A 24,505-nucleotide genomic window follows, 5' to 3' on the forward strand; every position below is an offset into this window, starting at 1 on the left:
GAGCCATATGCAAAGCTTTATTCTTAAAGAAATAAAAAGACGAATTCAGGCTGTGCTGAAGAATAAAGATGGACATATTAAAAAAGACTTTTAAGCTGGTTAAAATGATACAAACCTGCTCTTTGCTTATATTTTTTCCATGTATGTTTGCTCATATTCAAAATCCCAAGATATAAAGAATTAAGGAGTTGTTCAAGACAGTATAGTGTAACCTAGAAATCGAGGAAAGTTTACCTCCGAAGGTTCTTCAGTTGGAGCTAGAGCTCTGTCTTCATGACACAGAAGTCACTATTTGTAACCATCAGATCTGACCTTTAAAAAAGATAGTTAAAACACACACACACACACACACACACACACACACACACACACACACACACACAGAGCAAAGCAATGGCAACCAAAACTAAATGAATCACAGGATTATATATATAGTCACTCACACACACACACGCACACACGTTAGTCAATAAAATTTATTAAAAAGCAACAAGTAAATGTTTAATTAAAACCAACAAGTTTCATGTCAACTGCACAAAATAAAACTGACACAATCTTAGAGCGCTGGCGTAAAAGTGAGTCATTTTAAGTCCTCTGCTTACAAATAGTTATGCTGCTGGGGATAGACTCATCCACCCTTTTGAAATATTGACTGATAAATTTAAGGAAGCAACATTTTTCTCACACAGATATATTGCGTTTTTTATGGGAGAAGTCGTCAATTATTTAGTCACCCAGTGGCAGAAACTTCAGAGTTTGAAGTGATGGAAATCTAATATCTGTATCACATCCATCAAGCCTTGAGGGAAGTTATTCAAATGGAGGATTTGCTTCCAAGAGATGAGCACACACACTCCTCTCACCACGAACACCAAAATTTAATTTGAAAATGGGCAGCGGGATTATTCCCATTATCCTGCTCTCAAACATTCATTTTTAAATGACAGACAGAAATATGTGAGTGGCTATAATTATATTGTGAGCACAGGATGGTTTTCCTTTCATTTTTCATTGTGCCGGTGGTTTTTAGATGTTATTACTGGACGTTGCACGGAAGTTTAATCAGCTGCGCATTGAGTTTCATATTAACACCTCAGAGTTACAAAAAATAGAAATTTAAATAATAAATTGATGGTATGACTCATTTTATCGACAATAAGATCATTTAAATTCGTGTGACGAGGGTGTGGATGTGACACTTTTATACGTGTATGAATAAGTGCAGTATAAAAAATCTGCTGCAAGTTTTTTCTGCTTTCTGGCAGTGAAAGTAATTACACCAAAACTGACAACACCTCCTAAGTTTTCACCGTGCTCCTAATTTCTCCATATGAGTCAGAGCTGTTTTTAGTGTAGGTAAGCTAATCATATGCACACACATACAGTACATGTGGATGCTGCACTTGTTAGGTTCAGTTCTTTTATTTATTTAATATTGTGAGGCTTTTAAAATGAAATACCAAATCTAACAGAGAAGAATTCTTTTGGAAATTTTTTGCATGAATAAATACGTTGATAGGCAGCACGGTGACACGGTGGTTAGCACTGTTGCCGCACAGCAAGAAGGTCCTGAGTTCAATTCCAACATCAGGCCGGGGTCTTTCTGTGTGGAGTTTGCATGTTCTCCCCGTGTTTGCGTGGGTTCCCTCCGGGTACTCCGGCTTCCTCGCACCATCCAAAGACATGCAGCTTGTGGGGATAGGTTAATTGGAAAATCCAAATTGCCATTAGGTGTGAATGTGCGAGTGAATGTGAGCGTGAATGGTTGTCTGTCCCTGTGTGTTGGCCCTGCGACAGACTGGCGACCTGTCCAGGGTGTACCCCGCCTCTCGCCCTATGACAGCTGGGATAGGCTCCAGCGCCCCCCGCGACCCTGAAAAGGAGAAGCGGAAGCAAATGGATGGATGGATAAATAGATTGATATCTTGAGTATGTTACTCACCGGGCATTCTGTTAGTTCCATGTTGCTTGTACCTGGTTGGACCCCCCTTTTGGCATAGATCAGCAAGTTTCTGGAAACAGTCCTCAGAGTTTTCGCTTTATGTTGACGTGACAACATTACACAGTTACTGCAGACACATCCATGATGCTAATTCCTTGTTTCACTGCAGCCCAAAGGTGCTCTTTTGGATTGAGATCTGATGACGGTGGAGGGCATGTGAGTACAGTGTCGTGACCAAGAAACCACTTTGAGATGTTCTGACCTTCGTGACATGGTGCATTATCCTGCTAGATGCAGCCGTCCGAAGATGGGTACACTGTGATCATAAAGAGACAGTCACAGTTGGAAACAATACTCAGGTAGACTGTGGCATTTAAATGATGCTCAGCCCGTAATAAGAGCCACTTAGTACCAGCTGGAATATCCTGAAACCATGAGCTGACTTTGGATAAGTAGAAGAAAATGGATGGGTCGATGGACAGATAAAAGTGCAGGGAACACAGCAGCTAACTTGCACATTTGACTGAAATGTAGCTAAAAAACTACATGAACTACATGGTTGTTCAGACAGACCTGTGTACCAACCAGAAGATAAAGGTAGAGGACACGTGTCAAAGACAGGAACACTGAGCAGAAGAGACTTTGATCTAAATGGCTATTCAGCTGTCTGCAGCTCTTATTTTGTGTCAGAAATATTTGACATAACTGAACAAGCAACAATTATTTTTCCCATTTTCTGGTCATTAGTGCAAAGTTACGGAAGCGTAGAGCTGCCACCCAGGCAAAAGAAAAATACAAGTGTATCACGTTATAACGTGAAACGTTTATTGTTCTAACAAGATACTTTTCACGTTTGTACAATATACTATCACGTTTGTACAATATACTATCACGTTTGTACAATGTACTTTTCACGTTTGTACAATATACCTTTCACGTTTGAACAACATAATATCACGTTCGTACAATATAATTATCACGTTCGTACAATATAATTATCACGTTCGTACAATATAAATATCACGTTCGTACAATATAATTATCACGTTCGTACAATATAATTATCACGTTCGTACAATATAAATATTATATTGTACGAACGTGATCATATATTGTACAAACGTTATAAAAAATACCATTACAATAACATTTTTATTGTAAGAACGTAAAACGTGTTGCGTTCGGAAACCCAAATCCATGGTAGGTGTGGAGAGCTCACGCTCTTCAGAACTGGCACTTAACTTTGAATGCCCTGCTTTCAACATGGACACAAACACTGATAGCCCACTTCTGAGATTTCTTCGGAATCGTGGTGTACCTGAGGACTGTCTCTTACGAATGCTACAAGAACGCGTAAGTGCTCTCGTGAGGGGGAAATTTGTAAAACTCGCTTTTTACGAAGTTACAGCGTCTAAAAATATGACATATTGCTAAGTTAGCAACCACAGCGGTTTTCGCTTCTCTCGCTTTGACTGCGTAAGGACGTAAAGGTAAACTGCATTGGTGTGGATCTATATGGAATGGAGAATGTAAAACAAATTAACCCGCTGTATAAAACTGGGTCGTTGTATGACCACGTTACTACTTAACCCATATGCAGATTCCAGGTTTCTTAAATATATCGCTATATTATGTGATGCACTATGTTTCCTTGTTTATCTAAAAACAAATGAATTAAACTGTGTTTATATTGATATTTGGCTTCAATTTAAAAAAACAGTGAGTTCAACCCTTTGTGCTCTGTGCAACTGAAAGATACGTGAATACTAATTTACTTTTTCAAAAGTGGGCGTTGTATATACTGTAATATTTCTATTAATAACATGTTAGATAATCTCATTAATGTTGCTGGCATAGAGAGATGAAAAGAATAAATGCTAAATATTGATGGCTGCCACTAAAATAATAACAGACAATTATCAAAACACATGTGAAATGTACATAAATTTTTTTAGTGAGGTACCTCATGTGGTGTGGCAGCAGGTATACCTTGTACTTCTGTATAGTAATAAATATCTCTGTTATTACAGATTGATGCCACAGTGATTGATTTCATGGATGACAAGACCCTGTCTGGTTACATCCCAACATATGGTGATCGGATAGCTGCCAGGCGGTTCTGCTTGGAAAACAGTGGTGCAAGTACTAAGGAATCAAGAAAAAACTCATTGCTTGAAAAATTGAAGGAAAAGATGGGAATCAATGAAAATGAGAAGAAACCTGATCATGAGGAGGCATTTGTTTCTAAGAGAAAAAGAACATATGCAAAAAACAACAAATGGGCTGAGAAAAAGACTCGAAAAATTGAGTTAGGGTGGATCCATGAAGGTAAGCAAGTGAGAAAGCGCAGAGGAGGAGGAACAAGGACCTTTGATGTGCCCAAAGACTCCAAAAAAGCTGACATATTACAGTATGCTAAAGATCTTTTCTTTCCAAGTGGAAAAAGCAAATTTGGAAGATGGGAGGTGTTCAGTCATAACATATTAGACTATCAGGAAGAGGCCATATTTGATGAAAATGTCACAGTTGGAGAACTCTACTCAGCACTTAAAATGGGAATGTTGAGATTTTACTTGTGCACAAGAAGATTTTCCAATGATGAAGATGATGAAGTTTATGATAAAGGGAAAACACATGTAAACAATGTTACACAACTGACTGACTCACATCAAGGAGATGAAGAAGCTTCTCACACTGTTGTGATCTCATCATCAGAATCTAGGAATGCTGATGAAGATGTATTATTCGACACATCTGAGGTAATGATTGGACCCTACCTTGGAGAGCCTCTGCCTTGTCAACTTGATGACACTGTAATAGATGAACCATTCCTGCAGTTTGAGGAAGATGATCTGGTCATCACATCCATTACACTTCCTCCAACAAACACAGCAGTCAGTAGTCCAGATACATCTATAAGCAATGAAGCAATAAGCTCTGCAGGATCATATGATGTTGTCTGTGTTACCATCAAACTTCACAGGGTTACTATTCTGGAGGAGATGATCAGCCAGTTCAAAGATCCAGCACTCCTCATACACCCTCTAAAATACACCTACATTGATGAAAGAGGAGCTGATGCAAATGGTGTATCAAGAGATGTGTATGCTGCATTTTGGTCAGAGTTTGTGGACAACACAGCTGAAGGAGAGGAGTTCAGAGTGCCATCACTGTCTCCTAAATGGCAGGAAGAAGAGTGGAAATCCATGGGTAGAATTTTACTGAAGGGATTTCAAGACCATGGATATTTCCCTTGTCGCCTTGCTCCTGTTTTCACAGTGGCACTCATCTTCGGTGAGAATCAAGTATCAGATGATCTGCTGTTTGAAAGTCTTCTCTTTTACCTAAGTCAATCAGATAGAGATCTGATAACAAGGGCACTAAAAGAAGATCTTTCAGATGAAGACAGGGATGAAGTGCTGGATCTCATGGATCGCCTGGATGTATCAGTGCTTCCAACCAAAGAGAACTTAAAAGGCCTTCTTCTGAAAGTCGCACACAAACAATTAATCCAAAAACCAGCATATGCCGCAGAGAAAATGTCCTTAGTTGCAAGCCACTTCCTAAAAGAAGCTTTTCAAAGCCCACAAGATGTCCTACAAATGTATGAAGATAAAAAGCCAACAACGAGAAAGCTTTTGAAGTTGCTTACTGCCTCTCCCACCACTCAAGCAGAAAAGCAAAGCTTCAGATTTCTGCACCAGTACATCAGAGGACTTGACAATACAGGGCTCAGAAGGATGTTCAGGTTTCTTACTGGGTCAGATGTCATCTGTGTTGACAAGGTTGAGGTACTGTTCACGCCTGTGGATGGACTGGCACGACGACCTGTGGCACACACATGCGGCCCTCTTCTGGAACTACCATGGACATACACGTCCTACCCAGAACTACGAAATGAACTGGACAATGTTTTGGCTGCTAAAAGCTCTTATGAGTTCAGCATAGCTTGATTAAAGTCCATCATGTTTAAACCAAGAATGAAAGGTTTGCACTAACAATGACTGGCTATGAAGCTCTAAAGTTTGTTAAACCCACAAACAGGGAACACATCATTGTATAAAAAAAGAAAGAGCTTAAATTTCAGGGATATTTGAATTTATTTTCAAAAAATTGTGGATAACATCAATTTGTTTCCACCATGAAAAATGTAAATTTCAGTTTAAAATTTCATACTTAAAAGTTTTACTAGTTTAAATGTTAAATAATTATGTTTAATAAGTTCATATGGTTAGCAGCAAGAGGTGAACTATGCTTATTATTAGTTCTATCTATCATGTGTCAAGGTCCTTTTCCACAGGTCTGTGGTACAGTTTTGTAGGATACAACATGTCTGCTAGAGGGGATGTTTTGTTTAGTAATAATTCAAAAGACTTAATATTAATTATTTTCAAGTATTTTTTTTTTTTTACCTTTCCACCAGTCATTTGTTTAGAACATATTTAAAGGGAATAACTTTGGAAGGCAATGTGTTTGATGCAATAGTTGACTGGAATAAAAGACAGAAAATTGGCACATAAGTTAAGTTTTGTAGTGTTTATCAAGAGTCTGTGTTTTCTTGTCCTTGAACACAAATAAAAGGGAGGCTAACATCTAACAGTGTTTGTTAATTATTAAATAATGCAAAATTTTTACATTTACCAGTTTACAAGAAACTGTTCGTGGATGAATAGCAGTTGCACAGTGTGTTCAGTAAAATTGAAAACAATATTTCATGAATGAGAATGTATAGGATCAGCAGTTTAAAAAATGTTTTTTCGACAGTCTTAAAACAGAAATCAGATATAATAGAAATTCAGTTAAAAAATAATTGGAAATGCCAAAAGGTTGAGATTATTCAATGCAAGTCTTTCTACTGATTTATTTTTAAAACATTTTGCGTATTCAAGCATTTACTTCAATGTTCTCATTTCAATTAATAAACAGGTGTCAGATGTTTTCTTTAGATGGGAAGCAAACGCCTGTTTTTTGCATAAATGCCTCAGTCAAAATATTTAAAAAAAGAAAAGCAATACAAATACAAGGACCTGCTTTAATTTTGATTCTTCACTGGAGTACGCAGATTTGGTTAAATAAATTTAGACATGCTTGCTTGCTACTATCTTCAACCGAAAATCCAAACAAAATAATAATGATTGTCTTTTCTATTGTTTATTGCACAAATAAAACATTGTACCAAAAAATATGTGCATAAAAATTCCCAAAGCCCAATTATATTTAGGTTTATAAGTCCTTCGGTATATAGGTTCTCAGGAAGAGATACAGTTCAATGGATTCATCTGCTGTGCTTGGTGGAAGTAAGAAGTTCTCTGACATTATGAGGCAACACAAGCTGAAAACGGTTTCATCACAGGTATAAGGTCCTCTCTGTTGACATTCTTGCTTACAAGCATCCACTGCCTCCCGAGAAACCTCTTTCAGATGATCCTGTCCTCCAAAGAGATGAGGGATGGTGTACATGAGAATCGGACGTCCACTTGGAGCAACTGCATTTCTGCTTCTGCGTATTATGTGGGTGTTCCACATATGTGCAACTTGCTGCAGCTCCTCCTATTAAATATTAAAAATTAAAAATCTCATATCAGTAAAAGAACACATTTCTCTTGGCTCAACATGTTACCCAAAACGGCGCTGGCACGGCTGGCAGCCTTAACCCAATTTCCCTCGGGATGAATAAAGTACGATCAATCAATCAAAAGCACCACACAGTGACAGTCAGAAAAACAGAGTTTATCAAAAATAAGACAACAACAACAACAACAACAACAAGAATAACAGTGGTAGACACGTGATACTGTGTAAAATTTAAAGTAATTATTAAACGTGAATTGTTTTAGACAGTGTGATTTTATGTTTCTGGCCAGTGAAATATGCATTCTTTCATATCCTGAACGCAGTGATAATAGGGACGGTGCATGGTGGGTGTTAAAGCAAACTTTTTATTCTCTCTCCGTGTCTCTTTCTCTCTAACACACACACACACACACACACACACACACACAATGACTCATTAAAAGAATATAAACATGGTTACATACCTCGATGACGTTCAGGCACGTAAACAATATGAGCTGCTTGTCCAAAAAACATCCAGAAAAGCAGTCATGGTCTTTTAGTTCCTGGAGACGATTTATCCAGTGCTGAGCATGATGTCGTCTCAGAAAGGCCCACCAGCCTTCAATACGCTGATTGTGATTGCTGGATCCAGTAATAAAACAGTTTCTGACGTTCGGATCCATAGTCCAGCGCAAGAATCGTTGTATCTCGGCCATTATGACATTTTCTGTTCCCAAATCAGAGCGAATCCTAGCAGGTGTTCCCATCCTCTTTTCAACTTCTGCTATGAAATATCCAGCAATGACTTTGGGATCATTGTTTGTTGAATAGGCATGAAGCCAAATCATAACTCTAGAAAAGCCATCAATAGCTCCATTTATACAGATTCCAAAAGGCTTCAGTTTGTCATAGGAGTCAACATGCCACATGAAATTTGGTCCAGGATTTACATACGTGCGTCGCATTAGGCGATTTCTGCGTCGTTGCTCAACACCGTAAGGGTCAAGATATTTCAGTAAATGTCTCACAGTACTCTGCGTGACAACATAACCTGCCTGAATGCAGTTCAGGTGGTGTAGTTTGTATCCATGGAGCCTCCCGTGTCCCTCCAGTTGATCAATAAGAAATCGTGCCACCTCAATCGGATCGGACTCATTCTTTCTCCTGTACAGTCCCATGCGTTTTAGGTTTCTTCTAAGTGTCCGCATGCTTATCACAATACTGTCCAAACTGCTCAATAACAGCAAAATCTCCCCATGCCTCAATCCAAGCATAAAATAGAACTTAATTAATTCCAATAAACGAGCCATTTTCTCGCACTTTGATCTGCACTGTCACCCACTTCACTATGTTTTACGCTTCCGTAGTTTTACGGCAATATATCATGCTCGAACAATAAAATATATGGTATAACGTGAAAACTTTATTGTTCAAACAATATAATTATCACGTTCGTACAATATAATATTTATATTGTACGAACGTGATAATTATGTATATTGTAATAACGTGAAAAGTATATTGTACAAACGTGATAGTATATTGTACAAACGTGAAAAGTATCTTGTTAGAACAATAAACGTTTCACGTTATAACGTGATACACTTGTATTTTTCTTTTGCCTGGGTGGCAGCTCTACGCTTCCGTACAAAGTTGGCGCTTCTGTAAAGTGAATCTCAGTGTAACCCGTTCATGTGTTACGCCCGTCTTTGCGTTGTGTTCTGGCGTGAAAGTAAGAGGCAGGAGACAGTACTGGGTCTTTGGCTCTTTACTGCACATCTGCAACACAGAAATAAGCGTCTGTTCTGTGTGTGTCACGTGACTGCCAGTACACCTCTCCTGACGAAGGAAAAAAAGAGTGCACGCTGTTAAAAACAACTGCAGCGAATACGCTCACAAGCCGCTAGCGATCAGGCTAACTTAGCATGCTAGCATTTCAGCTGCGTTCTCGGCTAAAACTCATCAAAAGCGTATATTAGCGAACTCCGCCCTCCACAAAACTTATCCCGAATGAGTCTCTTAATGACAAACAAAAACGCGGCGGTTCGGCTGTATTCACATTGCAGCTTGGGCTCTGAACAAACTTTAATTAGCAGAGAGCAACAGTGACTTACCTCCGGCCATGCTGAAAGGAGCTGTGACCGGGCACACGTGCACGCGCCTACGTCACCACGCAGCGCACACACAGACTCAGATCACACAGGTAGGAGATTGAGATGCAAAATGACATATTTAATTTTAAAAAAAGGTGTTTTGGGTGAAATTCAAAAGTATTTAACACATATGTTACATTAGAAACTGTATCTGTTCACTTAAATAATTTCCCAATTAACAGGTTTCAATATAGCCAATTCAAACACATGATTGCAAAAAATATCTAAAGAATTTAAATACTGATTTTAAAAAATACATTAAAGAAATTACTTTTACTATTTGTCAGGGACCAAGCAGTAAAACATAAAGGACACAGGTGTTTAACTCAAAAAAGGGGTTTTAATGACCCGAAAATATGAAAATATATTTAACAAAGCCAAAACTTAAACAGGCAGACCAATGAAAGAGGTCAACTAAATAGACTAAACTCAAGATAACAATTAACAAAATCTCAAACAAACATAAGATAAACTGACCTCCTGAAATGACACACAGGGGGAACTTAAATACTAGTTTAGCTAAACCAGATGACACACCTTTTGCCAGGCAGGAGGAGAAGCCAAACCCCAGGTAACTCAAACAAAGAAAGATGTATTAATATAACATAAAACAGAACTTTGACCTTGCAGTGTTAATATGTGTGCACGCCATATAAACATTGGAAGGTGTGATAGAAAAATAAATAAATTTAATAAAGAAACAATACTGAACAATAAGTAGAATATATTAAAGTAGTGACATGCCAGCAATACTGAGGTGAGTTGAGGATATCCTGAATTTTTCTGTCGGTAAGTACTGCTGTTATCTGCTGTTAGCCAGTGTTAGTGAAAATTTATTTGAAGTGGAAATTGTTGGATTTAGACATGAACAAGTAAGCTTATAACCAGCTGCTGTTGTTTAGCTGGCTTTGTTGTGTAAGTAATAAAAATATCTGGAATAAATAAACATTTAGAAGCACTCCAAAAGTTGATTCTGCTCATCTGGATGGAGCGTTTTCAATGGAAGAAACTTTTCATCACTCATCCAAGTGACTACTTCAGTCTCAGCTGACTGCAGGTTTTCCCTGCCTTATAAACAACTATGGGCTATGAGGTCAGTTCCTTGATCGTTGATATGCAAATTGTCATGACCATGGAACAACAAACACTGATCATTGAGCATGCATCAAGACTTTTTTTATGCACATTTTGAAGTGTTAGATGTCAATTCTCCCATTCATTTGACTTCGGTTTTCTCCAAGTGCAAAGTTTCTCTTATGTGTCTCGATGCAAAGTTCTCAAACACACGTTAAACTAGAAAAGGAATAATTTTGTTTCTTTATATTTTACTTTCTAGGACTTACTTCACTTCAGAAATGCACACAGTAGCTTTCCTTCAGTGCACGTTTTCCTTTAGTGTCAGACTGACCAAGGATGCATCCCAACTGTGTTGATAATCCCTATAAAGAGCAGATAGAGCAGTGTTTTCTTGTTGCCATGCCAACTGCCCAAATGGGGAGCTACTCAGTGATTGCTCTTGTTTTCTCTTATTTCATTCATTTTTAATCTGAGAGAAAACTTCTCAGTAGGGCTGGGTATCGTCACTGATTTCTAGAATCGATTTGATTCCGATTCACAAGATCCTGAATCGATTCGATTCACGATTCTATTCGATTTGAATCTGGGAAATTTTGCCTCAGACAGTCAGAAATATAATTCAGATCAGTACATTTACATATTTGTGTATCTATAAAAAGGAAGCTGACACTTTCCAGACTTTATCAAAGGTGTGAGCATCACAGCAGATGCCTTTGTGTCAAAGTAGCTGAAGATAAAACACAGAAAAACATGAAGGTGATGTTCCTGGCCTGGGATTTTATAAAAATATTCTGCAGTACACCAAAAACGAAAGAAACCCATTAATCAACATATGAACATTACCTTTGAAGTTACAGCGGTTTTATTAGAGACACGGCTAAGCATTTTGCATTTTGCATAATTTTAAAAAGTTTAAATTTGTTCAGTATTGAACGGCAGAAATTAGGTTTTCTTTTCCGAAGTAAGTAAAAGGAAAAACATCGGCCGACAGCGCTGTAAACAACGGTAGTCTTGTGCGTAACAAGCAAGCGAATAATGCAGAAAACAGATTTTTAGACGGGAAACTGTTCTTGAAGTGTACTGTGTGTGTCAGAGAGAGAGAGCTGTGCATGAAGTGTGATTTTATTGTGGTGGAAGCAAAACAGCAAAAGTCAGAGGGAATTCACGACGATGTTTATGTGAAGCTTAGTTTGGATCTTCTTTTGCTGCTGGTTCGGTCAATATTGTTTGGAGAGAGATAAAACTAACAGCTTTATGATCAGCGCAAAAAGGGCATAAACACAAAGCGCGGAGCGAGCTGTCGGCTTTCAGCCCCGACTGTGTCCGTGCCGTCGGGTGAGAAGAAATTGATTTTAATCGATGAATCGATTATTAAAATCCACCCCTACTTCTCAGTCTGTGCACATTCATTTTAAGGCTTGTAAAAGAGATTTCGCTCCCCCACATTATGCTCTTTTAAAAAATCATATTTGGCACAACATTCCTATTGGTTGCGCATTTTAGTCACCAGCTTTATTTTTGTAAATTGCAGAACAGAAGCATGGATGTAGGGACATCTGCTGTTTAACTACATTAAAACCAATTGAAATTACAGGTTACATGAGAGGTTATTACTCAAACTTTCCCTATTATATTCATCTGTGGCGATTCACAGCAGAGAGGATCCAAACATAGGAGAACAGAGACAGGCAAAAGTAAAAAATCCCAAACTTTAATAACACCCGAGGTTACACGCAGGTTGTCATCTATTGAAGCAACCAAAGCAAGGATGAGGAAAAGGCAAAGGCCAGAGAGAGAAAGACCAAAACACACACTAAATAACGTACAAAGGTGAAAACTTGGACAAAAGTCCCAGAACAGACTAGAGGTCAAAGAACAACCCTAACAAGAAAACATAAGGAAAACAAACTTGAGAATGGCCGATGCCCGACTGCAGTGGACCTTTTGTTCAAAGACAGCCTGCCAACTCAACAGTGAGCAGCTAGGGTGCCAGGTGTACTGACTAGCTCAAATAACACAGGCGATAACCAAAATTGGTGGAAAGAAGGACAAAGGTAGGTGAAACAGAGTAGAACGATGATGTTAACTGAGATTTAAAACATGAACAAAAAGAAATGGAACAGCAATCAAAGCAAACATCAAAAAGCATGATGACATTAGCTATGCAGAGAATATTGTTTCCCTCAACTACGACCTACCAGATGTACCGGAACTCAATGCACGTGCTTTCAACTGCAATGGATGAACACAACAACTAGTTTTAGTTATGTTTACTGTCATTTTCACATTCAGTGGTTCCCACAATGACATGATACCAAAGCTAGAATTAAAAGTTTTCTTGTGACATGAGTGTTGTATTACTCTACAAACAAACACATATTGTAGTGCAATTTTGCACAGATAGTTAAAGCCCCAATAAAATGACTCCCACTGACTTTTTTCTCAGTGTTTTCATATCTGCAGTGTTTAGTAGTTTAAATACAACTCTGGCTTTTCCTGTGCAGATTTGAACACAGTAATCACATCTGTGTACAGACCAAAATTACCGGACCAAGACCCTTTGGAGGTGTTCTCGGTCCGGTTCCAAAAGAACTCCAGAGGTTTGTTTATGGTGTGAACACGATCTGACCTCAAACAGACTCAACTACCAAGTGTATGTTGCAAGTCTGAGCTAAACACCAAACAACACAAACATGCGAAAACTTACCTAATCCTGTGCATTTTGGAAAACTGCCCTTGAGCCTCAGAACTAAAGAGTTACCTGAAAGATTACTCGCTTGATCTGAATCCCTATTGTGATATTATCTGCAAATTGTCACGGCTGGGGCAGCAGTCGTGTTGTGGAATGAAAGGAGGACCCAAAATGCAGTCAGCCGACTGATGATATGAGTGAGAGTTTATTTACAGGTGACAGTGGCAGAAACAGACAACGAATCATGAGACATACTAACGGAAACCTAAACTGGGAAAACTAAAGAGCAACTAGAAATCCTCAGGACACGGGGTGAAAGGCAGAGAGACGCAGACAGACGGAGGATACCAAGAACGCAGCGATACACAGATGAACGCAGACGAGCCGATAACAAACAGACCGACACCCACTAAATATACACACACAAGGTAATCGGGTAATCACACACAGGAGGGGAGAACAGCTGATCCTAATACACACGACGACTGGAGGACACAAGCTGAACACAATGACAACAGACACAGACCTTCAGAATAGAACAGGAAATCCAGAACACGAGCCTTCAAAGTAAAGCAGGAAACACACAGACTGATTTACAACACAACACGGGGACATGAACAGAGCACCGAGGACAGACACAGGTAGGGCTGATAAAACACTAAACTTCAGGTTCAACCCTAAACTAATACAAAATCAGAATAAACACAAGGCACAAAAATGAACTTCAAGGAAACACAAAACGCTGGGTCAAAATGACCCAGGACCATGACACAAATACTATTTGCTGGTGTTATCTGAAGAGCTGTTGATTAAAACCACGAAAGACTCACAGCCAAATTCCCCTATTTTTAAATCAGATTTCTCAACAACTATTTGATGGCTCAACATGTCATTTAGATCATCTTGGTATTGTCAGTCATAGTGTCTAGAGTTTGAGTGTCAGTGACATTTCCCCCCAAATTTTGTTTTAGAGCCATGATCTTTTCTGTTTCAGGTCTCATCGACATTTGTATGGTTTGATATGACATTATTTATAGACATTCATTGTCCCCGTAAGGTTGGATTTTTATTAACTTTGGAGGCATTTTAATTTTCTCATCCCACTGCCATCATTAGCTCATCATGTAAAAATGCCAAATCCTGAAAATACCTATGAAACTAATGACAATATCATTATCAAAAAACACCGCTCCTAAGCCACTTAATGACCACAGGCCTGTGACATTTGCCTCTGTTATAATGGAGTAATTTGAGATGATAGTTAAAGAGATGCTTCCACACACAGTGCAGGCAAATCTGAACCCATTCCAGATTGGTTTTAGGTCATGCAGCGGTACTGATGATGCACTGGGCACTCTATGATCCTGCCAAACTTAGAGGGTGCAAAGACTTTTGCACATTAAAAAAAAAAAGGTGTCTTTTTCTTTTAGAATTTTGTAAGTAGCCCAAGGCTTTAGCAGGAGAGTTTGCAAGTATTTATTACATTCATAAAAGCTGGCTCGATATGTTGAATATAAGGGTGTTTATCTGATGTTCTTCTCTGCTGCTTTGGAACACCACAGAGCTGCTTATTTATTTGTGCCATACACCAACCAGCGCTAAAGCCAATACGTGAGGCGGCATATTTTTAAGTTTGCATACAGCGCAGTCAATGTGACTTTACTGTGTAGTGATGATCTGATCTTGGCTCTGTTGTTAGGACTGGTGCAAGTTGTTCTTATTCAACACTAAAGAGATGATTGGGGGTTTTTTTTGGATTGATTTTAGGATGGATTCTACAACCATCTCGCCTGCGGTGTTAAAGGTTTGTGTACTAGTCTAAACATCTTGGCACTATAATTGATGATCAGCTGACCTTTGAGTTTGAGGTGGATGTTCTCTGTAGAACTTTTATTGTGAGCTATGTGGTTTTTCTTTCAACAGCCCTTTTTATTGAATCTGTTATTACATTTTTTTCGTTAGCTGATATGAGTCACTGAACCTAAAAAAAGAAAAAGAGACTTAAAGGTATATTCAAAATGAACAGCGAAACAAGTTAGAAGTTTGAACAAGGCCTAGCCACCCCTTATCTAATGAGCTCAAAAGCTCACTGTGTTTCCAATGCTGCTTTTTTCCAAGTGTGTTTGTTTTCATTTGATTTATTTATTATTTATTTATTTATTTATTATTGTTTGATTTCTGCTGATTGTATAACAAATTGCCCCTTGGAGGATAATAAAGACACCCTTGATCAGCCTCGTCTGCACGTTAAGATTACTGAAGGAGTTCTGAATCTTGTTGAAAAAGGATTATTCATACAAGGGTTGAAAAAATAATGGATGTTCATATGCAAACTGTATCCAGTTAAAGTGTGGTCTAGATCAGCGGTCCCCAACCATTTTTGCGCCACGGACCGGTTTATGCCTGACAATATTTTCATGGACCGGCCTTTAAGGTGTCGCGGATAAATACAAAATAAAACTAGTACCGGTACGGAAAAAAAGAAGATTAATTCATAACACACGTGAAAAGACCAAGGAAAACCGAGTTAACGATAAAAACGATAACAAAATAACGCTGAAAACCGATAAAAACCTTGAAAACCATACATTTAACACCTGAGCCTCAACTCTCGCGGCCCGGTACCAAGCGACTCACGGACCGGTACCGGTCCGAGACCCGGGGGTTGGGGACCGCTGGTCTAGATCAATCATTCTCAAAGTGGTACGCGGGCTTTCTCTGGTAGTACGTGTACCACTAGTGGTACTTGGGCTTTCTCTGGTGGTACGCGGGAAATCTCCAATTTTTTTCAGATTAAATAATATACCATTCCTAGCAAGGACAGCGTGCTCTCCATGAGCTCGAGAGCAGTACCATCACCCAGGCCTGAGAGAGAGAGGAGTTTCTTGGCCGTTCTGCATCGGAGCAGCGCCTTGAAAGTGGTGTATTTCCCTTGGGTTGGGGTATACCGGAGGGGGCTCATCACATGGCGGGTGGACAGCGGATCCAGCGAGGCCACCGCATGATGGTATTTCGTATCATCGGCCGAAACGCCACGAAGAGCAAACTGAGTTTCGACGTGCACGAACCATGAAGGAGGGTCGTGAAGCTAAAAATCCGGCAGCTTAACTGCTAAAAATTTTAATGTACAGATCTGCTATCACTTCCAACATAAATGAAGACAGAAAACTAAACAGCAGTGATGTTTGTAGTGTTACTGAAGTTGGGCTAGCTGGTATATAATGATGTGGGTGGTGGGTAGCTACACAGCTATGGTTAGCATAATATAAACCCTCAATGAGGGTTCCAGATGGTTAGGAACAAATATAACTGCATGGCAGGAGAACAACTGCAATATAAGGTTAGTCATTAATATACTGCTGCATGGGCGGGTCTGTAGTTACATCGTAAGGTTTTAAAACTGAGCTTTAAAATGAATAGTGATGACAAAAACCGAGAGAGGCAAAGAGTAATCACTGACTTCTTTAGGGGCTTGTTCAGATTAAGTAGAACAAGATGCAAAGCATTAAAAAAATGTCAAAAACACAACAGCCTTAATAAATGCACAGTAGTTGGGACCTGGAAGCAGGGTTCATCAGGTCTGCACTTAAAGATTGGATATCCCACCTGCTGTGAATGTTTAATGCAGTACAGTTGTTATTATTATCACTTGTCACGTCCCGTTTATGACATTTAAAATAAATAGTATTCATATAAGAAAAAAAATTGTCTTGTGTAAACTGTATGTGGTGTTAAATAGGCCTATACTACTGTACTTTAATGTTGGTCATAAGGGTGGTACTTCAAGAGCCATATATTTTATGAGGTGGTACTCATCGTGAAAAGTTTGAGAACCACTGGTCTAGATGAACTTGTAAACTTCTGACTCTTTGTGTCTTTCCTTAGTTTTGTGTTGCACAGCTGTCAGTATATGGCTCCATTCTATAATGAGTAAAACTAAAGACCCTGGTATTAAAAAAAAAAAAAAACTTGAGTTTTGCTATAAGGCTTCCAGCTGTTGAGGTGTCATAATCAACTGCTTCACAGCATTTAGGCTTAAGAGTATAGTATACTATACATAAATTCAATAACATTTTCAATGTTATAAACCAGAACGCAGTAAGAGAAAACCACTGGGATTCAAACTAAGCAGCTGCAGCTGTTACTTTGAAAATTAATTAATCACTTGGTAGAAAGTTGGCCCGTATCTAAACTTGGACATCTTTGTGTTGCAGCTCATCAGCTTTAAATTTAAATCAAACATTGTTAAGCAGAGAGACACAGAGAGAGGAAAAACCAGCTGACTCATTTCAAACAACTTTGCTGTGTTTTGTGTACTCCTGATGTTACACTGTTTAGCTTGACGCCACAGAAATCCTAATCCTGTGATAACGACGCCTTGTGCACTCTTGACAATACCTTGCTGTCCTTTTCTCCTCTCAGCATTCCTGTCAAACACCCATAAGCACGGTAATTAACGCCCTCTCAGGTGCTATAACATGGCATACCAATAGCCGTTATCTCTTCGCCGTCTTATCGTCTCCTAGCAGCTCTACCGTGGAATATATGCCTCCTGGGTAAAAAAAATGGACTCAGTCAGGCGACTTATTATCAAGCCAAATCATTGCAGCCCACTCAACGAGCACAAGGTGTCAATAAGGAATGGATGGAGTGACATTGCATGTGAGCTGCTTGGTTTCATAAGTTATGTGCATGAGACTAATAAGAGGGAAGGTAATGCGAGTGTATGTACAGTTTCACATAATGTTAGAATCCATCACCTTCAGCAAAGCAGACGCTAATGGGGGAACGCCACTCTGCTTTCCCAAGCAGGGCAAGAGACCCTTACAATAGCCAAGGAGGGATTTAGTAATCAGGGCACGCCCGTTTCTTCCTATGTTAGACAGTGTTAGAGTGAACTGAAGGCTGCATAAGGATATTATAGCATACAGCATTGCTGCAGTTGCAGTATTGGTTATACTACTTGAAGGAACAGCCCCGCTGAAAATACAGTAGTTTTCCCCTCTCAGTGAGCACAGATTGGATGATTTGGAGGTGAAGAAGTTAATGTAAAAGGTAATGATTGTGGTTATATGTGGTTACTCTGTTTTTTTTACTCTCGAATTTTGACATGTTAACCACCATAACCCCACAACATAAAAAGTGCAGACATTCAGCTTTTTTCAATTTTAGGTGAAAAGACATTTGCATCAATCCAGCCAAGCTATGGGGCTGTTTCCATCAGTGATTCATTGGGCCACTGAAAGAAAAGCTCTGTGCCATCTCCTGTTTTTTGATGTTTTGGTAGGAAAGTTAGGAATAGGCGTAGCAATTTATTGAAACATGTAAAGGTACTTGGACATAAAATATATAAGGCAAAAACAGAGCTTGTATAATTCTAATGAGCTGAAAGTGAAGGAAATGACAAGAAAACAGTTAAGAGAGTCCATGCTGTGTTGAAGAATGACAGTGGTCATGCCAAATCTTAAGTATGCTTCAGGGATAATTTTCCAGGCTTCTTGAAGGGCTTTCAAAGGATGTTGGCTGCCGTTTGCTTGTTCTTGTCAAGATGATCCCACACTATTTTAGTAACTTTGAGGTCTGGGCTCTGGGGAGGCTAATCCATGACTGATGGTGTTCCACTGTGTGTTTTTCAGTCCAGGTATGCTTTTACCACATTGGCAGTATGATTGGGATCATTGTTATGCTGAAAAATGAAGCCGTTGCCAACGTTACACTTTTCAGATGTAATTGCATGATGGATCAAAATCTGATGGTACTTTTCTGTGTTCATAATTCCATCAGGCAAGATCCCCAGTCCGTCTGGCTGAAATGCAGCTCCAAACCACAGCAGAGCATCCACCATGTCTTACAGATGGCTGTAGACTCAATGTTGTACCTCTCTCCTGACCTCCTCTATACAGATTGATGGCAGTTTGAATTAAAAAATTTACAAATTTGTTTTCCTCATGCCATCAGACCTTTTGCCAGTGACTTTTAATCCAGTTCTTTTGTAATTTGTAATAACTTTTCTTCCTGTTTACCTTCCTCAAGAATGGCTGTCCCACCCTTCCATTCTGACCATTTCTGATGAATCTTCAGCTCCAGATGCATCTCTTAGATACTGTTTCCAGTCTTTGATGGATTTTTTTCCCCCTATTTCTTAAGGGCACGGCAGAAACTGCTCATCTCCTGTAGATAGTTGTTGGCGCAAAAATACAATTTTATGCCTGTCAAACTGTTACCTTTGACATTTTTCTTGAGAAATTGTAACAAATTATACATTTTTGTGGCAGGGAAGCTACATCTTAAAACTGGTTCTTTGCTAACTTGTCTGTTTTATGTAAACACAACACTTATAATAACTCATAATGTCATCCCTTGGGTTAGGAGCCTTTTTATGCTAGAATGATTCATAGGTCAGTGTTAAGTGGCTTAACAAACCAAAAACATTCCTCTGGAAATGGTCAGATACAAGATACGATATCCGAAGAAAAGCTTTAAAATATATTCTGAAACCTGTTACTTTCCCGTAAGCACTCTGCGTTACTGCGTTACTAAAACCATGATTATTTTGCGAGAGTGTCTCATGACAGCGACGTTCGTGACAACAGCTGTTTGCAGATCAACAATGGATAATATATCGAGTACAGGAGAGAGTATGAGCATGCAGCGTTTAAAGCGTGGAAGTACTGACCTTACTTTGAGTTTGATTCTGTAAAAAGTGACGAAAACATTAGCGCCCGCTGCTCACTGCGTGGGAAGAAAACTTCTTTTTACAGCAAAAAAACCCCTAAACTTCTGAGCAATCACCGAATACGCTGCCATGTAATGGGAAATTCACAGAGAAACTCGCGGATTCTTCCACTGACCGCTGCGACACACCTGCACCAGGGCAAACTTCCGCCTGCCCCACTCCTGCTATACAGGTGAAAATAGAGCAACAGGACCGTTGAGTCTTTGATTTTATTTATTTTCTGCTGTGTTTTACGTGCATTTATTTGAAAGAGTGAGTGTAAACACAAAAAACAATTTTATTTTATTTGCTGGAATGTGCAGAAAATAGGTTTAAATGTTAAACAAATTTCTTCCAGTCAGTGAATGTTGCATATAATTTAATTTTTGCTTCATGCGTAAAGTTTTAAAAAGAGACTTTTCCATTTGATTACATTTTATATGATGGATTATGCAGAAAAAGTTGAATTGGGCTGAAAGATCTATCGCTTTATCACCTATTCAGGTTGTAAATCATGTTTTTAAAAAGTAACTAAGTAACTAATTACTTTTGAAAATAAGTAATAAGTAAAATAACAGGATTACTTTTTGGGGAAGTAATCAGTAATTAGTTACTGATTACTTTTTTCAAGTAACTTGACCAACACTGACCACTACACACATAAGTGCATGGAGTTCCCTATTAATTTGTATTGATAATATTAATATAATACGATAATATAATATTAAGATAATAGTAAATAAAATACTCTTCTTTGTTGAATTAATTAATTAAAATCCTTCATTAATAAACACATTACCAAGATGTCTTCAAGCAGGACACCAGTGACTGCCCAGCTTCCTTATAATGCTACAGTAATCCTTCACAAACACAAAGCCGTCACACCACTCAGTACGTGCAACATAGATTTAGTTGTCAGAAATAACAATAATTTAATCAGGTTTATCCATAATTGTGGCTGATTGATTGATAATTGTTTTGACTGACATTTGGCAAGACACTAATTGGGAGCCTCTGGAGCTTCTCAGAGGGATTAGCATTAGTCTTTGCCCCCCCCCACCCCATCCCGTCAGATCATTATGATGTACTGCAGGTTGATTGATGGACAGATGACTAGAGTGTGCCAATTTGACTCGAGTGTGTGTTAAGACAGAATCACCCGTGTGCACTCATCACCCACACACATATGCTTGTGGGTGATGAGTGCACATGGGTGGAACCCCCCCAAAACAGTCACTCTTGATATATGAACATGAACAATAATTAAACAGTCATTTTTCTTTATTTTGCAGCTTTTCAATTTTACTATGAGGCACAGAATGTGTTGCACTGTATATGAAATCTATTACTAATTTTCCCTTTTACAAAGCTTCTGTGTAAAATACTTTCTAATGTACACTGAATTATATTTTTCCAAGTTGCTGCATCATTAACCCACGAAATCTGTTCGCTGTTGATTATATTTAGACTATCGAAGCCCTTAATTGTGTTTTACTTTATTTTCTTTGTTAAACTGAGCTCTTTCCCCATTTGTAATTTTTCCTGATTGAGCCTTTCTCCCCCATTTTTTGTCTTATTGACCTAGTCTAGTTTATTTAAGCTATTTGCAATGCATGTCTTTATGCATACATGGATTCAGGTAAGGAAATGCCAGACAGTTGATTGTGTTATTCTAGACACAGTGTTTTCAGTGAAACATTTCATTTATCTGCGTGACACATAATGGTTTGAATGTTATGGTCTTTTGTCCAAGGAGGAATGATTGTTTTTTGATCATGTATGCTGTACAAGACTTTTGAGCACAAGTTGGCCTTTTTTTTGTGGATTTTCTGTAATCCACACAAGGTCACACACAGGAGATATGCATACACACCTATTAATATTTGGTTAAATGTTCCTTTGCAAGTTTCACCTTGACCAAATGCTTTTGATCAAGGTGAAACTCTATATGAATATGCTGTTTTTTGGTCAAGGTGAATAATTCTGACATGATATTTGACTGCTTGCCTTGGCAGAATTGGTGGAGTTCATTTAAATTGGTTGGTTTGTTGGCACAGACTTTAGGTATACTACACAAATTTCCAATACGGTTGGGTTTTTTTTCTTTCTTTTTTTTTTTTTTTTTGGTACTTCTGGAGTTCAGGAATATTTTAAACTCTATATGAATATGCTGTTTTGATTTTTATTGACTTCACTTCTGCACATACGTAATGGTTGTTTTTGTTTGAGTTTGGCCTAAAGAGTGATGCATTTGGGTTCTTCTTTCCCAAACGTAATATATGATCCAGAAAGATTGTTGTTCTCTCTGGGCCAAAACACATTTAACATGACTGACGCAAAGTAAAACAAAAAACTGTTCTGTGGTCAGACAAATGGAAATTTAAAACTCTTTTTTTTTGGAAAACATGAACATTTCATCTTCCAGACTAAAGACCATAAGGGTTCAATGCTCAGATCAAAGCTAGCATCTTTGATATTATGGGGGTAAATTAGGGCCTGACAGCTGGAACTGACAGCTTGCACCTGGAAACACCATCAATGGTGAAAGTTACGTATCAGTTTTAGAGCCACATGTGTTTGTATTAACATCTTTCTCGAGTAAACCATTGACACAGAGTAATTGGTATTTGTTGAAGCCTGTACATACTGCTTTGTTTTGAACCCTGTATTGACAACACGCACACACACACACACACACACACAGTTAAAAAAGTACCTCCTGTCGCTTAGCTGTAGCCTTGGCCACAGCCTTTCCAAAGTCACTGCACAATTCATTTGATCCATGGTTCCATGAGTCAAAGGCTGAATGCTAACCTTTCACAATGCCAGCACAATAGAGAGACTCATGACATAGACAGGGGGATCTTCTGTTACTGCTCCTGGTTAAAGACACAAAACAACAGCAAGCAGGGGTTTACTGTCTCTCACTGTGACAAATGCTACCATTTTTAAGTATGAAAACATCCCTGTGCTATAACTGGAACTGATATTCTTACTGCATATAAGCAATCTCAGAGTTTTTCTTAATGCAGTAAAAATATTTCAAATATTGTATGTATTGACATATAAATAGCAAAATCAACACATAGCATGCAAGAAACATGTTGGTAAGAAATGTTCCCAACTTGCCCCGAGGGCTGCACTCATATTTACTTGCAATATGCTTTCCAACTCTGAGGAAGGCCACATAAAGTTTTTTGTCACGGCTGCGCTGGCAAGCCATGTGGAATTTGTGAGAGAGGAGCCAAAATGCAGGCACGGCTGAGATGCGAGTGAGCTTTATTCAGGAGGTAGTGTACAAACTGAACGCATGAACAGAAACTAAGGATAACTTGTACTGGGAAGCTAAGAAAACAAACCTGAAACGTGCAGAGGAAACACAGAGAGACTCAGGGAGACAGCACAGAGGACACACACTATAAATACACAGAAGGAAACGAGGAAACTACACACAGGAGGGAGACACGGCTGAACCTAATTAATGTGACGAAATAGGGAAGGTGCAAAACTGAACACACTGACATCAGACACAGACCTTCAAAGTAAAACAGGAAATACACAGAATGGACTCAGAGACACGGTACAGACAGAGAACAGAGGGAATACACAGGCAGACACAAAACAGAGGAAGCAAAGAACCAAAACCCTAAGAGCTAAAAAGTCTAAACCCAAATACATAGACAGAATACACTAGAACACAAGATCATAATAATAAACACAAAACACTGGGTCAAATTACCCAGGACCATGACATTTTTCTTGTATATTACAAACAGGGCTGGAGCTTTTTCCTCTCCATGCACCTTGGAATTGGGTAAAGTTGTGCCAGAAATTCACACTCTGCAACAAAGTTTCCAAAACTACAGCTTTTTAAGAAGCTTGACAAATATACAACAAATTAGTGACACTTAAAATGTGTCAATGGCATGTGTCAGTATTTTTTTTTTTCCTTTTTCCAGATTTCCCAACTTTCTCATTTAAAGTCCAGTTTCAGCTTCAAGTTGACAACAGTTCAGTCCCAAATTAATCTCTGCCTGAGATGAAACCAAATTAATTTTGTGGGCCTGACAATGCAGAGAAACAAAACACTGGAAGATAGAGTGCTGAAAATAATTTTGAGATGAATTGATATTCTAAGCTGTGAAGGTCATAAACCCTGTGGATTAAATGCAGACCACATTGCGTTTGCTGATTGATTTTTGGTTGTGGCTATTTTTCTTCAGTGAGCACTGACATACTGTGCATTAACAACACACACCTAACTAAAAGAAACGGTACACTGAACAATGCTGAGGAGTGAAAAGCACTTTCAGATGCAGCTGTAGAGCAAATGTTGAAAATAATGATGGCACTATACTTTAAGAATATGT

At 38.7% G+C, this 24,505-nt stretch overlaps 1 protein-coding gene and 1 long non-coding RNA gene across 2 annotated transcripts; one reads left to right on the top strand and one right to left on the bottom strand.

The window, feature by feature from the left end:
* The first annotated feature begins 2,904 nt into the window (after positions 1–2,904).
* On the top strand, positions 2,905–5,895 carry LOC146511678 (uncharacterized). Its single transcript, XM_085173144.1, has 2 exons — positions 2,905–3,295; positions 3,973–5,895. Exons 1-2 carry the CDS (start codon positions 3,140–3,142, stop codon positions 5,893–5,895), a joined length of 2,079 nt encoding a protein of 692 aa, XP_085029270.1. The 5' UTR covers positions 2,905–3,139.
* LOC146511679 (uncharacterized) lies at positions 5,881–8,896 on the bottom strand. The gene is made up of 2 exons (XR_014876187.1): positions 7,981–8,896; positions 5,881–7,492 (listed from the first exon to the last, which is right to left on the bottom strand). It is a non-coding gene; the product is annotated as an uncharacterized LOC146511679 (long non-coding RNA).
* Positions 8,897–24,505: the final 15,609 nt, after the last annotated feature.

This window comes from Neolamprologus multifasciatus, chromosome 9, assembly GCF_963576455.1.
Source record: "Neolamprologus multifasciatus chromosome 9, fNeoMul1.2, whole genome shotgun sequence".
Classification (NCBI taxonomy): Eukaryota; Metazoa; Chordata; class Actinopteri; order Cichliformes; family Cichlidae; genus Neolamprologus; species Neolamprologus multifasciatus.

Coding starts and splice junctions, on each gene's coding strand:
- LOC146511678 (XM_085173144.1), top strand. CDS start 3,140: ATGGTAGGTGTGGAGAGCTCACGCTCTTCAGAACTGGCACTTAACTTT. Junction 3,296..3,972: donor TACGAATGCTACAAGAACGC/GTAAGTGCTCTC, acceptor CTGTTATTACAG/ATTGATGCCACAGTGATTGA.